Genomic DNA, 16,656 nt, shown 5'->3' with positions numbered 1-16,656 from the left:
AATTTGTATGCACCACGTCAGTAAAGACTCTTTACTGACTTGGTACATAAATAACTATTATCGCCAACCGTGACTAAAGTCATTCATTATTGTACTCATTTGACACCATTTGCGGCAGTAAAGTAAACTTTATTGTACTGAAAGAAGAATTTTACTTTACCTGCCGCGATTAATCAAATTAACCGAGATTGAATGTAAGTGGTCGACGGCAGCAATCGATTATTTATTTGAGTGAACTTAAAATTTATTTACTTTAATTATTGAAAATATTGTACACAATTTACGTTTTTATTAATTAAATGTATGCCAAAAAGTGAAATGTAGTATTTTGCAATTATATTCATATAAAATTATTCAAAATTTTACCGATTTAGTAATTATTCAATATTGATAACTATCTATCGATTAAAAATCGAAAGCGGCATGCAGAAATCACCTGTCATCTGTCACAAGTGTTAAAACGAATATCAAATTATAGTACAGTAGTGCTGCTTTGGAAATGGAAGAAATTACATGAACGCCACCTGAAATACGCAAGAAATCGTTAGAGGCAGTTTCAGAGCTTCTTCCAGCAAAATCCATCGAAAAATACAATAGGCAATATGACATATTTGAAGCATGGCGTGAAAAAAATTGTATTACAAATTATAGTGAAAGTGTTTTAATAGCATATTTCTCTGAATTGCCTAAAGAATATTCTCCATCGACTATGTGGTCCTATTATTCAATGTTAAAGGGCACTTTGACCACAAATAAAGACATAGATATAAGCAGTTATAAAAAACTTACAGCTTTTTTGAAACAAAAAGGAAGGAATTACATTCCCAAAAAATCAAAAACCCTGCCGCAAGAAGAAGTGCTAAATGTCTGATTAAATGCACCTGATAACGATTATTTTTAATAATGAAGGTAATTCAACAAAAATAAAATTACCATTACACATTATATTGTACGTAAAGTTCTTTTTCATATCCTTGAATCTACCATGATTTATGTATAATGTCTTTTAATTTGATGTCATTTATTTTCTTTACATTTTTTACTTGCCTATTTGTTCTTTTTATACCTAATATCGGCCGTGCCTAGCAAGTGGTTGCGTAGGCTAGCGGTATGTGTATCTAGTTACGGACGTGTCAGTACTTGGTTCGAATCCCCCGTAAGGAAAACTTTTTCGTTTAATATTAATGGTTATTGACATACTTAGACTATTATAAGGACTTAAGTACACACACTCTTTTTTCATTAGAAGGATGTAATTAAGTAAGTGTTAATGTTTTTTATGATTGGCGATAAAATTTTGTATGCACCACGTCAGTAAAGACTCTTTATCGAGCTCGTCTGTTATTCGCCTTGCTCGCTACGCTCGCTTGGCTCATAATATCAGACTCGTTCGATAAAGAGTTACTTTACTGACTTGGTACATAATTAACTATTTTTAAATGGTGGGCCCAAGGATAAGGATATAATGTAGGTACATATGGGTTTACTATTTATGTATTACACAAACTGGAATATGAAGTAAAAACCACTTCTATGTAAAAGGTATATTTACTAAAAATTTTTAGAATCCCAATGGATTCAATAAAATGAGTTCATCAGAACATTTTCAAACCTATCGGTCCATCATCAGTGAATCTAAAATCAAATAAGTAATCCCACTATTAAAATTGAAAAGATGGTTGAAATTGTGAAAGTTAAAAAATGTGGTTAAGATTACTTACTTGAATACTTGCAAAATAGCCCCAGAACCAAACAATGGTTGTGATTATAAATAAATCTACATTATGTTAAAATAAATTTAAAATGGCTAAACGCCGATGTTCAGGGATTAAACCTCTGGGAACATGGTGAAACTCTACCCGAGGACCCAATCAACCATCTTCGGTCAACGATGACTACTAAGTGTCAAAGCTGTGTAAGGAAATGTTTGATGTGACATTGACAGTTGAGGAAGAAGGTAGTCGATTTTCAAGGAAGTTTAAAAAACAAAGTCATGATCCAAGACGAAGATGTGGTAAAGATTTTATGAAAATGTCTGTTAATTAAATCTATTGTTTTTTAAAATTGACTGTATCAAATAAAATTAACCTGATCAAAAAATTCAAAATGAAAAAGTGAGCTGATTAGTAGTAATGACAGAAATAAAAATAAGTAGGTGGTGATATAGAAGAAGTTTTAAATTTTGAAAAGGGATATTATTATATCAAGAAATTTATATGTCCACAGTATGTGTATTGATGGTTGTATAGGTAGAAGGGAAATTTTTATTTGGATGTAGGTGAAAATTAAAAACTTAAATAAATTAGAGTTAAGATATAGTCAATCTGATAGTAGAAAGTATGATTCAGGAATGCAATTATTATGGAACAATTTTTATAAAATTTAGAAAATTCTTGTGACAAACTGGTGAATATGTAAAATTGAAAATAAATAATTGTAGGATAATAGGTTGCCCAATTGATACAAACTAAAATTAAAATTTAATTAGTATAGAAAACAATAGGTGTAATGAATAAAATAGAATTAATAAAACAAAATTAAGAGAATGAATATTGTTATAATTTGATTGCAAGATTGACTGAGTATAACTGTGATAACTGAAATAAAGTGATGGAATGTTGTGTGGAGGTAAAATATATTTGGAAAAGGTCAAAGACAAAAAGCAAAGGAGTGTGATGTAGGGTCAAAGCATAGGTGAAATGAGTGAAAGAGAAAGATTGGAGAAGTTGGTTATGAGGGTTGAACTGAATGAAGAAAAGAAATGAAAGAAGTGAGAAAAAGGTACGGTAAATTAATTAGGTTTTGATTAAGAAGGGTTCATGTGGTTAGTAATGATTAGTGTGTGTAAAGGAGTTTGGAGCCAGTAAGGGAACGAAGAAGATAGTTGACAGTGGGTAAATAGGATAAAGAAGATAGCAGATAGGATAGGAAAAGGGAAGGTATAACAAAGTAATAGGAATTATGAGAATAATTGATGGTGAATGGGGACAAAATTGCGGTTAAGGGATGTTTGTCGATTGACACAATTGGGACTTTTCTTTAGGTCTTTGACAATTTCCAAATCCTCGTATAAGTCTAAACGGCGTGTATTTTTTTGTTGAATGTTGTGTATCAACTGGACCCCATCAGGAATCTTAAGTTCATGTTTATTGATGGTGTGAAAAGGCTGAAGTGGTATCTCTCTTACTGTGTTCTGCCGATCGGGTGGAAAGAGATCTGTAAGTTCTACCAATGTAGGTAGCATCGCAGTCTGAACAAGAGAGTCTGTATACCCCACTACGGCTCATGTAATGGATAGGGTCTTTGGTGTTAGTTAAGCTTTTATTGAGGGTGTTATTGACTTTAAATGAGATTTTGATGTTATCACAAGAATTAGAAATGATTTGTTTGACTCTTTCAGATAATTTGGAGTTATTAAACGGTAAGGAGGCATAAATTGGAGTAGTTGTGGAAGATGATGAGAAAGCGGATTGTTGAAGTAACTTAAGTTCTCGTTTCTGTTGAAGTTTATGGATGATGTCTGGGTCATAACCATTGTTAACTGCAATTTGTTTGATGATGTTCAGCTCTTTGTTAAATTCAGTTGTAGATAGAGGAATAGAGTTTAATCTATGTATAAAACTACGAAATGCAGAAAGTTTATGTGAGAGAGGATGGTTAGAAGTGGAATGGATAACGTGATCAGTCTGTGTAGGTTTACGGTAGATACCAAAGTTGAAGTGGTCATATAGTCTGGTAATAGATATGTCCAGGAAGTTAATGGAGTTGAAGATTCTAGTTCCATGGTAAAAGTGATTTTAGGATGGATTTGATTGATTTTATGAAGTAAGTTGTGAGCTGAGTCGGAGTTACCAGATATGAGGACTAAAATGTCATCTACATAACGAAACCAATGTAATATCTCTGGATTTTTTGTGATATGGTTGGATTCTAAATGATCCATAAAGACATCAGCTAAGAAAGGGGATAAGCAACTTCCCATTGCTAAACCATCTGGTTGTTGATAAAAGTTGTTGTTGAAGACAAAATAATCTTGAGATAGGCAGATTTTGAGAATGTTTATAATAGACGAAGTGGTAGTGGAGGTCACCGAATTATTTAAAAGAAGCGAGTTGACCAGACTAATCGATTCATTTTTTGGGAGTGAAGTGAATAAATTGCTAACATCAAAAGAAAGCATGACGATATTCGGATTAAGATTGACAAGTTGAAGTTTTTCAACTAATTGGCGAGAATTCAAAACAGTAAACTGTGGAGTGAAGTTAATAAAGTTTATAAAAAACCAATACAGAAGTAAAAACTTCGAGATGTATTCTGGTATAAAATCGTTTATTTAAAAACTATAAAATGTCATCGATTGCAGAACGTTTTCGTTCTAAACAGAACATCTTCAGTGCATCCTGCCGAGTATTTTGAAACTAGCACACCGTAAATAGTGTTAACATCATCATATATGGTTTACATAATGTAATATGTTAAAATGTTATGACTACAAGTCGATGTTAATGGATAAAGTGGAACACATGCTAAAAGGGTGCCATGGTTCCCTGCTCGAAGATACTAGGTACTTGCCAATTCAATGGGCACAGACCACAGACCAACAATAAAGTTTATGTTAAGAATGAATTTAGATAAAATAGAGACAAATGTTATGACTACAAGTCGATGTTAATGGATAAAGTGGAACACATGCTAAAAGGGTGCCATGGTTCCCTGCTCGAAGATACTAGGTACTTGCCAATTCAATGGGCACAGACCACAGACCAACAATAAAGTTTATGTTAAGAATGAATTTAGATAAAATAGAGACTGGAGTATTGATGAAACTGACAACGGGATGAATGGGAATGTCAACCTTGTGTATCTTTGGTAAACCGTATAACCTGGGAGTGAGTGGATTAGACGGAATTTTGGTATAAGGTGCTTCATATTCAGAGAAGAAATCAGTAAACTGTTTAATATTGTTTTTCATTTTTGACACAAAAGATTTAGAAGGATCAATAGGGAGAAGATTAAAATTGTTATTTAGGAAAGATGTGACTTTGTCGATGTATAATTGCTGGTCTAAAATAACAAGGCAGTTACCGTTATCTGCTTTACTAAAAATGATAACTGTCTGCTTTACATTTTTAGTAAAGCAGCTAAGGGTAACTGCCTTGTTATTTTAGACCAGCAAGTATACATCAACAAAGTCACATCTTTCCTAAATAACATTAATTTTAATATTCTCCCTGTTGATCCTTCTAAATCTTTTGTGTCAAAAATGAAAAACAATCTTAAACAGTTTACTGATTTCTTCTCTGAATATGAAGCACCTTATACCAAAATTTCTAACAGTATTGAAAAGTTCCATCTACATACAAAGAATCTACATTACACAAAAAGTAAAGATTTGTGAAACAACTAAAAATTGCGGAATTATTTTTCGTAGATAATAAAAAGTTTTTACCTGTATTTGTTTTTAAATTTAACTTCACTAACACTTGTAGAACTTGCGCAATGATGGTGTGGATTTTCGTCTTGCAGTATAGATATTTCTTCGAACGCAAGAAATGTCTTTCGTCGTCAGCGGCAAATTGCTGAAATTTTCCTTCCTCAATTCCTTGTGGACAATCTTTAAAGGTCTTTTAGTCTTTCACATATATTTTCTACAGCTTTCCTCTTTGTAGAATTACTAAAAATTTGGCGGTCAACGTGGATATCTGGATCATGATTATGCTCCTCCGATGCTTTTTCAAGAATAACGTAATTTTCATCACCTTCCTTTGTGTGCACTTTTTGTTGACACCCTTTTTTGATGCATCGCCATCTAACTTTTCCATCTTTGGAGACATGGGCCTTTGAATATTTATATTCATTAATTATTAATAAAAGTTCTCCCCTTTGACTAAACATAGTCGTTGGATTCGCCATTTAAAAGTTAAACACTAACGGACAAAACCGGACACTATACCGTAATACTTGCAACTGAAGTTAATAACTGAAAATATTTATATTCTTACTTTCAACTATAATCAAATTTGGAATTTCCGGTCAATAAGACTTAATCCCCAACTTTCTCGGCGATGGGGCAGCAGGTACTTGGGATTAATGGGCCCAGATAGTTCGTGGGACAGTTAGATAACGCCGAATGAAAGTATGGAGAAGTAAATGAGATGTTCGAGATATCCAAACAAAGAATACCTGACCATACTATGAGTGATGTTATTTAAAGGTTTCTATAATAGATTTTTGTTTATATCTTTTGCTTTTGTTACGAAGTGAAATTCATTTCAATGTTGTATTGAAAGATGAAGAAATATTTATGTGTTTTCACATAATGTGTTTTAAATATTCAGTGTTGGATGATTTCTAAATAAGAACAAACAATACCTATTCACTAAATGAAAACTTTTGTGGTCATTTGTGGAAAAATAGATGGTTGATATATGTTATAGTCAATACAATGAGTACAATTTATTGTTCTCTGTGTTGTTTTTGGTAAAATTGTACTGATAACGATAATGTTTTACGGCTATTAAACACAATCATACATGCTGAAAGATACTTTATCAACTTTGTTATCGTCGTATTTTTAAAGTAGGTTGCCGCATTTTATAGTATTGTGTTTCTACCGTGTATACAGAAAGTAACAATTTGGTGCAAACCATGTCATACATACATATCTGTTTAAAACGTTTCCTGCGTCTTGCGATAACCAATCGCCATTTTTCTCGGTCCGTCAATAGGTTTTCCTCTATTTTTCTATCTCTCATTTCCCGATCTTTGCCTTCAATCTAATTAAGGCAAGGTCTTCCTCTTTTCCTTCTATCATGAGGTTGCCATATTAGAATTTGTTTTGGAAGTCAATCTTGAAGGTCTCCAATGTTGTATTGTATCATTCCAACGTTGGTCTTTTTGTCTAGCAATGTAGCCTGCGAAGCTCGATTTAAGTTTGGCAACTTTTGTTGTTATGTCCTCGACTTTTATTTTTAATCTTATCCAGTCGTTTCTCTTTTTATCTGACAGTCGTATACCTAACATTGCTCTTTCCATTTCTCTTTCTGTTTTGGCTAGTTTATTCATATTTGCCTTGGTTAGGGTCCAGGTTTGATGTCATGATACGAAGAATGCGCTGGTTGAACACTTTACTCCTCAAGTATTGAGGTATTTGCGATTTTTAAGTATCCAACTAAGTTTTCCAAATCCTGCCCATGCTAGTCTTGCTCTTCTAGTAATTTCCTCACTTTGGTTCTCTTTGTCAAGTTTCAGTATTTGGCCTAGGTAGATATTTATATTCCTGGACTTTTTCTATCTCACTGCCATCTATGTTTGTTATTATTTTTATTTTTCTCATATTCATTTTTAGCCCGACATATTGAGAGCTTCCTGCGAGTTCCTTCATCATTATTTGCAGTTCCTCGAATGAGCTGACACAATGTCGTCATCTAATCTGAGGTGGTTCAGTTTGTTGGCATTAACGTTAGTGCTATAGGTTGACAAATTTGTAGTTTTGAAGACGTTTTCTAGGGCTGGGTTGAAAAGCTGTGGCGATATTACGTCTCCTTGTCTCACTCTTCTCTTAATGGGGATGGGATTTGTATTTTCGTCTAGTTGTACTATCATAGTTGCATTTCCATATATATTATAGTATGTATTAGTTTTCTATATCTCGAATCTATTCTACAATTATTAATAGCTTGTTCTGTAGTCCATATCTCGATACTATTAAACGCCTTTTCATAGTCTACGAAGCAAGAAATACAGGTAGTTGGTATTCATTTGCCTTCTCTATCAATGTTCTCATTGTCAGCAGACGGTCTCATGTATAGTCTGACATATTTAACTGAAACCCTCAAGGTCACTTGCACCGCTTCAACGAACGTCTGTCGTGTCTTCTCTTCGCGATTGCAGATACATGTGTTTTACTGTACTATATCCTCTGCGGAAGCCAGCCTGTTCCACCGGTTGGTAATTGTCCATTTTGTCCATTCTACTGTTAGTAACTCTCTCCAATCTTGATTTCTCTGCCGAACATCTCCAGAAATCCATTTCCGTTGCCTCCAGTGTCTCTTGTATTGTTCCTTTATCCGCCATATTTCACTGATGGAGGTGATTATACATTGTACTATTTATCCTACGTTTGTTACTATTTGTTATTGATTGGTCCCAAACTATATTATTTAGAAGGGCTATTGCTTTTCTTCCCTAGTTGTTTCTTTCTTCTATCGTGTCGTCTACATTCCCTTCTTTTGTGATTATCATATCCACGTACTTATCTGTGTCGCAGTGTCTGATAATTTCTCAATCTTCCAATGCGAGGTTCTTCTGTATCCTGCAGGCATCCTTCTTGTGTTTATTTCAAGCCCCCATTTTTATATTCCTCGATTAATTTCTGTCTTATAGATTCAATATCTTGAAACTTACTTGTTTGGAATCACTTAGATAGTCTATTTCAAATTTTTATCTTTGCCTTAGAAATAGCATATCTTTGTATACTAATTCTAATAGTAACCCTCGTTTCACACGCTAAGAATTTGAACGTGCGGTCGCTAGAACGCACGATAATATTCCAATGGTGGCTCGAGCAGTCCTATGGTACCTTTCGGTACCTTTGGTTGGAACGTTCGGTGAAGTCGCCGTGTAATGTGAAAGTTACCATGGGATTGCTCGAGCCACCATTGGAATGTTATCGTGCGTTCTAGCGACCGCACGTTCAAATTTTTACCCTCGTTTCACACACTAAAAATTTTAACCTGCGATGGCTTGAACGCAAGATGACATTCCAATAGTGGCTTGAGCAATCATATGGAACCTTTCTCACTTCACCGAACGTCCCAACCACCGTGTAATGAGAAAGGTTCAATATGATTGCTCGAGCCACTATTGGAATGTCATCGTGCGTTCAAGCCATCGCACGTTCAAAATTCTTAGTGTGTGAAAGGAGCGTTAGAGTGTGAGACTGGGGTTAGTTTTGTTTCGTTGCTCGTATTAAATTAATGTTTATTATTTGTTTTCTCCACTGCTTCCCATAGTTTTTTTAAAGTTATTCATTATTTAATTACACACAACGCAAAAGTCTAGGGATATTTTTATAAATAGGCGTATTTTGTTTGTCTGTAATCAACTTAAAAAAAAGTAGTACAACATTTGTAGTTTAAATTGTTGTTTAATATGTCAAAAACCATAAATTGCAAAAAAATATATTGCAAATCACCCATGTTTCACATACCACCATAAAATGTCAAAAATACGAAATATAAACTTAAAATAAAGTATGGCCACCACGTTGGTTTATCACAGCTCTACATCTACTGTTCATGCTCCGAATCACATTGTTAATGTCTGCTAGAGGTAGTTGTGTCCATTGTTCTCTCAGAAGCTCTTTTAATTGAAACTCATTGTAGATATTGCCCATATGTGGAGTAATTCTTCGTTGGAGCATGTCCCATACATGCTCAATGGGATTCAAGTCCGGTGATTGTGCTGGCCACAGCAATACATCAAACCCTCGTTATCCAACCAGTTTGTTACAATATGCGCAACATGTGGTCGAGCGTTATCGTGCATAAAGTAAAAATTTTCTCCAACAGCAGCAGCAAACGGGCGCACAACAGGTTCAAGAATACTGTCCAAATATTGCTGTCTTCTGAGAAAGCCACGTGGGAAAATGAGGTCAGTTCTTCCGTCAATCATGATTCCGCCCCATACCATTAATGTACCACCCCTGTATGCATACACTTCTCGAAGATGTCGTAATCGTTCTCCATTTCCGGGTCGTCTCCAAACTCTTGTCTGATGAGAATCTGGATGAAATCCATATCTAGACTCGTCACTAAACAAAACTGTGGCCCAGTCATTGTCAGTCCAATTCTGAAACTCTTGACACCTCTAGACACCTGATTTCCTTTGGATCGAGGATATCTCAGTGGTCGCCGACTACGAAGATTGGCTTCATGGAGACGATTCCTCACAGTACTGTGGCTAATTGTTACATTATGTGCAAGCTGTAATTCATTAACCAGCTCGGGTGCTGTGATTGTTGGCTGCCTTCTGGCATTCAAAATTAAATATCGGTCTTGAGCGACGGTTGTAGAGCGTCCACGTTCTGGATGTTGCTCGGCTGGACTTCCAGTGTCTTTAAACCGACGCCACAAACGACTTACGACGCTTTGGGAGACACCCAGCTGGTCAGAAACTTGAGTTTGTCGCATACCAGCTTGAAGGAGGTCAACGGCTCTATTCATCTCGTCCAACGTTAAATGTTGTCGTTGCATGGTAAAAAGACAATATCTTTAATTCACCTATTAAGCAAGAATGGTATAAAGTGACTAAAATTAAGAATAAACAAAACATAAAAATGTCGATTTTTTGTCCCTTATAAAAAACATTCTAAAATACCTATTGCTATCAGTTTTACAATTTTTTTTTGATAAGAAGTGAGTGTGTATCAACAGTTATAGTACAAGCAAATGTATATGGTCATGAAATTTCTGTCATTGGTATTGTCAAATTATTAAAATATCCTTAGGCTTTTGCGTTGTGTGTATTTTCAGATGCAGAGTGGCTCAAGCAACCAATGCTTGACAATAACATAAATAAGAAGAATTATTATTTTAATTTTACAAATAATAATCCTTGTAATCTATTTACTGTATTGTGCTGTATTTACTATATTACTGTTACGGACAAATATGTATATCTATTTACTGTTTTGGTTGAGAATATGCCAATTTTGTGGCTTATTCCCAATTAAAATAATAAATTGATATGACAAGGTATTTATTAATTTATGAAGTTGGAAGAATGGTGGTTCTTCTGATTTAATTATTGTTTTAATTTTACAAATTGAAGTTTATATCTGTTTATTGTTTTAGTTTGGAGTAAGCCACAAAGTGGTCTTATTTTGCACACTATAATAGATAAGGATAGGTAGACCACATACTACAGTAGCACCAAATGGTCAATAATGGATCTACCTGCCCTAAATCCCACTTGTTTTTTTGGCTTCTATATCTTTGTATTCATTTTTTACTCTACTTTTAATCACTTATCCGTACATTCTACAAACATTTCACTATATATTATTATTTTTGTTTCAGATACCTACATGAAATTGGTTCTAATGCTTGTGGCCGTCCAGGCCGCGGCGGTATTAACGTCACCGCCGTCGACACCATCCACACCGTCGGCGCCACCGTCGCTTCCAACCAATTCGAAGACTTGCATTGACCACTGCACGTGCAGCTTTGGAATGCTGACCAATAGGCTGCAGGTAACCAAATGCGATAGGCCTCTAGTACTTAACGACGCCACTTTTAAGTACATTAGCAAGACCTCAACGAACGTCATCACCCTTGACAATTTGATCATCAACCAGATCCAAGTTAGTGCATTCGCCGGGTTCAAGAATCTTGACGATGTCATCATTACCAACACGAGAATTGCGACTATAGATGTGAAAGCCTTCGAGAATGTGACGCGCCTAAAGTTCTCCAAATGTGCCTTTGAAGACAGTCCTGACCTCTTCTCTACAAAGTTGGAGGAGGTGCATTTTGGTGAATGCAAATTAGAAGAAATTCCCAATCTAAATGGACTGATCAATCTAACGTTTTTAAATTTATCGGGAAATTACATTAAAAACATTGAAGTTGAAGCTTTCGCTGAACTGTTTGATCTAGGAGAGCTTCATCTTTCCGACAATAACATCCACAAACTCCCACCTACTGCGTTTATTAATAACCAAGAATTAATCACCCTTAACCTCGACAACAACCCCCTTAAACATTTTAACATTAATACATCCGACAGTTTAGAGATATTGTCACTTAAGAATTGCCAATTAGAGACATTTGACGAAGAATCAACAAAAAAATTAACTTCTCTTAATGAATTAAACCTAAGTCACAACAATCTTACAGACATATTCAGTAAAGCATTGTCCCACATGCAGGATCTTTCAGTAATTGACCTTTCTTACAATAAGTTGACTAAACTTCAAGATAATATTTTCTCTGGAAACGGTAAACTCATCAAAGTTATCTTAGATGGAAACAATTTCGACACCTTACCATCTTTCTACCGCCAAAACCATGAAAGTTTCTCTACTTACACGTTCTCTTGTAAATCTTGTAACTTACGAATTCTTTCAGCCAACGTCTTCCAGAATATGGATGGTTTGATTAATCTGGAACTGTCACACAATAAGTTAATGAATGTGGATAATGTCTTCGACAAAATTACCAGCTTGAAACAATTAGATATTTCTTATAATGAAATTTCATACTTGTCGCCAGCAGCTTTTGTACATAACGGCAATTTAGAAATTTTAAACATTGCTGGTAATCCTTTACTGGTTCTTAATCCAGAAGTGTTTGCCGCAAATCATCTTCTTAGAGATATTGACGCCAGAAATGCTACTCTAACAAAATTGTGGTCCAACTACAACAAACCTGTTAAATCTTTGCATAAACTGCTTCTAAGTGGAAACTTCTTAGGAACTCTAACCAACGATGATTTCAACATCATGCCCAAATTAGAGGCAATAGAATTGGAAGACAATCCTTTAGTGTTTGATGAGAAGTTATGTATGTTATTATACTTTTTAGATCTTCAAGGCATTACTCCTATCGATTATAGCAAGAATATATATACCGGAGCTGATAAGGCTTTTAGGGAAGACATTGATGATTTTGTAACCATTGAATGGAAAGATGTTCATAAAGGTAAATGTCCTGAACATATTACTGAGTCTGCTTTACCTGAACTAACTCGCATAGATAACAAAACTACGTATAAAACTATTGACAAAATTGAGAAAGAAGATTATGAGGAAGACGATGACGACGACGATAGCGATTCTGATGAATACGACGATGAATACTACGACGAAGAAACGACTACTAAGTTCCAAGACACATCTCTTGCTAGAGCCACTTACATCTTGTCAGTAACTTCAGTATTTGTATTAAGTGCTTTAGTAGTACTGACCATAGCTGTTACCTTAACTCTATGCATTCTGCGCAGAAACAACCGCTTTGACATGCAACGAGCTAACTTACCAAGGCTGAAAATTCCTCTTTGGAATACAACTCCAGGTCAAAAGAAACACAGTGGGTCTGTATACAGACCTCTTTCCGAAGACCTCTCGGGTCCCAAGACTCCTAAATTGAGTCGCTATGAATTTAATACAACCCCAGTAGTGCATACTGCTTAAAGTTACTTAAAATTCTGTGGTTCATAGATAAATAAGACTATTTTGTTTAATATGTATATAATCAAATTATTGTCTCTTATGAAATAAGATTAGCGATAAAGTATTCGGCTGACTGCAGTACGGCAGATAACCTAGGGACCAAATTTCCATTACTTCTGTGAACCAAAACCATTTTTAAGCTTTAATCGTCCTGGGGACTGGAGAGTTCGCATTTTGTGCACTCCGCCATAGATAGGTACTGTCGAAAAATGTTTTGTGTATTTTTAAAATAAGACAATTTGAAAATTGATTTTTACCATACCCTTTAACCGTTTCCTAACAATTGCACTAGGTAAAGATCCATTTTCATGTACTGAATTTAGACTATTGATTTAAAATCTACTTAATTTTCAAATTAGAAGCATGCACTGGTATACCGGTGCAATCGAACTAAGAGTCATTCATATTCAGCTCAGCGGGGTGATATTCTTCAAGGTGTGAAACTTTATCAACAAGAGATCTACCTGTTTTATGGAATGATCCCTTGATTATTTAAGTACACATTTCCAATAATGGTGTCCCGCTGAGCTGAATATTAATGACTCTCATAGTTTGATTGCAGAACTATATTGTCATGTCTTAGTTCTACGTAATTTAACTGTCTATAAATGTTATTGCGCTTATAGTATAGAAAAATATTGTTAAGCCACAGATTAAGCAGGTATTGTTTGCCATATGTACCTAATATCAGCAGCATTCAGCTCTTCTTAATATCTGTAAACTATCTAATTTCTAGTTGTAATCAAAATGTTTTCAATAAATTTTTTATCGGAGAAACATATTTTATTTTTCACCACTTGTTTTCGAAGTAGCCTAGTCGCAACATAGGGGGTCCAGTGGACACTTTTAGTTCGCCGCGATTTGATGGTGGTATTATAGGTTTTTTGGGTCGCTGAATCCAATGGACGTGGTCTGGAAGCCCAAATGTGGTGAGTTTAATTGTTATTAATAAATTATGGTAAAATTAGGTGTTTTTCAGGAATTATTAGAAGCCCTGTAAATAAATTGTTAGTGTTAAGGTCTTCTCTGGTGTATTTTTGGTCGCTGTATCGAATGCGACTAGTCGCGATTACTCAAAATATGTTCTTATTTTGTTAATAACAAAATAATAGTTTATTCGCCGGAAAGCTCGAAATGCGCTATCTACATCAAGTTTGTAGTCTTTTTCATAGTATTTTTATACGCTAAATCGATTGCCGCTAGTCGTGTTATTAATAAATACTTTCGTGTACTTTGTTATTAATAAATTATTGCAAAAATAACGGTTTATAGTACGTTCACTCACGGTTTTTGCTCTAAATTTTAAAAAACCACTTGGATTGACATGAAATTTGGCATTTAACTAACATGTCAAAAAAAACAAGTGGTATTGTGCCGATGTCTGCTTTTAACCTGGGGGTGAGTTTCACCCCTTTTCGGGGGTGAAAAAAGAAACTTTTAAAATAAGTCTGGAAGTGGATAAACTAATTAATTCTAAGCAACTTTTGTTCTATACAGTTTTTTCACTAAGTCAATACTTTTCGGGTTATTTGTTTTTTTTTTTGAAAAATGAACATATTCACCGGCAAATAACTCGAAAAGTATTGACTTAGTGGAAAAACTGTATAGAACAAATGTTGCTTAGAATTAATCAGTTTATCCAATTCCGGACTTATATTAAAGGTTTCTTCTTTCACTCCCGAAACGGGCTGAAACTCACACCCAGGGTAAAAGCACACATCGGCACAATATCACTTGTTTTGATTGACATGTTAGCTACGTGCATGCCAAATTTCATGTCATTCCAAGTGGTTTGTTAAAATTTAGAGCAAAAACCGTGAGTAAAACTATAAACCGTTATTTTTGCAATAATTTATTAGTAACAAAGTCGGAACGTGGTTTAAGCTATCACGACTAGTGACAATCGATTCAGCGTATAAAAAAACTATGAAAAAGACTAAGTCTAATTTTTTAATCACATAGGTACAACGTAAAAAAATGATAAAATTGAGTTCTGGGAGTTAGCACATTTTCCTATCTTAACGGGGGATACCCTTTTGATTTGTCGCATAATTTGAGTGATTACACGAGTATATTTGTCCTTCTTATGTATATATGTAAACATATTTACGACATAGAGATATATGATGACGTGCTCGCGTATTCACAATACTTTATCATATAAAAGGTTTTGCCTTGAAATAGGATCGAAAATAAACAACTACGTTGGCCAAAAAATGTATTTATCTATTTAGGGGACGTTTCCATCTTCAAAAAATACAATAAGAAAATATTATCAATCAATAATTATACTAGACCATGGCATTTAGCACAAAATAAATCGATTTTTAAATACATCACCTAGAGCACGGGTTCCCAAACTGGGGGGCGCGCCCCCCCCCCCTTGGGGGCGCGAGACAAGTTGAACATTAAATTAGTTATTTTTCCAAAATTCAAAATTAACCGCTTGTTAAACTGTGTCTGGTAACGCAGAGTAAGCAAAAGTTATCTCAAATACCTCTTTTTGACAACACTGTGAAACGCCGCATTGATGATATGCCCGAAGACATACGAAACCAGGTAGTTGATGCAGTAAAATAATCGCCATTTTTTGCTATTCAGCTGGACGAGAGTACTGACATAGCACAATGTTATCAGTTAATTGTCTATGTTTGGTATATTCAAAACGAAAGAATGAAAGACGAGCTACTCTTTTCTACGGAGTTGGAGACTGGAGACCACGACAAAAGCTATTAATGTTGTGAAAGCAGTGTGGGAGTTTTTTGACAAACATGAACTCTCTTGGCAAAAACTGATCAGTTTATGTACAGATGGCGCACCTTTAATTCTTGGTTTTCGCTCAGGCTATTTGCAATTAGTAATAGAGAAAAATGCCGATGTGATTGGGATCATTGTTTTATACATCGACAAGCCTTTGCAGCAAAAACCCTTCCAAATGAGCTTATTAAAGTTGTCTTAAAGTTGTGTATTAAAGTAGTGAAGTACATAAAAAAACAGTGTGTTGAATACTCGACTGATTAAAACTCTTTGTGAAGATTTAGAAAGTGATCACAAAACACTACTACTTCATACAGAAGTACGATGGCTCTCAAAAGGAAACATGTTGGCAAGATTATTTGACCTTTGAGATGAAGTAATCACCTTGGAACATCATAAGCAAAATGAGCTAAACATGGCCTTCAAAAAACATTGTGCTCAAGTAATATTGGCTTAATTGTCAGACATCTTTGACTCGTTGAACAGCCTTAACCTAAAACTGCAGGGTGGAGACTCAAATATAGTAGTTACTCATTGTGATGGAGGCTTAGTTACTTAACTTTGGAGGCGTCAAATATCAGCAAACCCCTGAAATTATTCAAATTTCTCTAAAGTATCAAGTTAAGGATCTTAAGGATCAAGTTTGAAAATCCAAATATCAAACC

The 16,656-nt window shown here is 34.8% G+C and overlaps 1 protein-coding gene across 1 annotated transcript in view; it reads left to right on the top strand.

Annotated features, from left to right (window-relative positions):
• LOC126893014 (uncharacterized) overlaps nt 1-14,011 on the top strand; it is a 132,537-nt gene extending 118,526 nt beyond the window's left edge. Inside the window, exon 4 of the mRNA XM_050662952.1 lies at nt 11,082-14,011. Within this exon, the coding sequence (XP_050518909.1) occupies nt 11,082-13,195 (2,114 nt within the window). The 3' untranslated portion in view covers nt 13,196-14,011. The remainder of the gene's footprint in view (nt 1-11,081) is intronic.
• Nucleotides 14,012-16,656: the final 2,645 nt, after the last annotated feature.

This window comes from Diabrotica virgifera, chromosome 10 (assembly GCF_917563875.1).
Source record: "Diabrotica virgifera virgifera chromosome 10, PGI_DIABVI_V3a".
Classification (NCBI taxonomy): domain Eukaryota; kingdom Metazoa; phylum Arthropoda; class Insecta; order Coleoptera; family Chrysomelidae; genus Diabrotica; species Diabrotica virgifera.
Note: the sequence above shows the minus strand (reverse complement) of the source record. Positions and strands in the feature narration are given on the sequence as shown.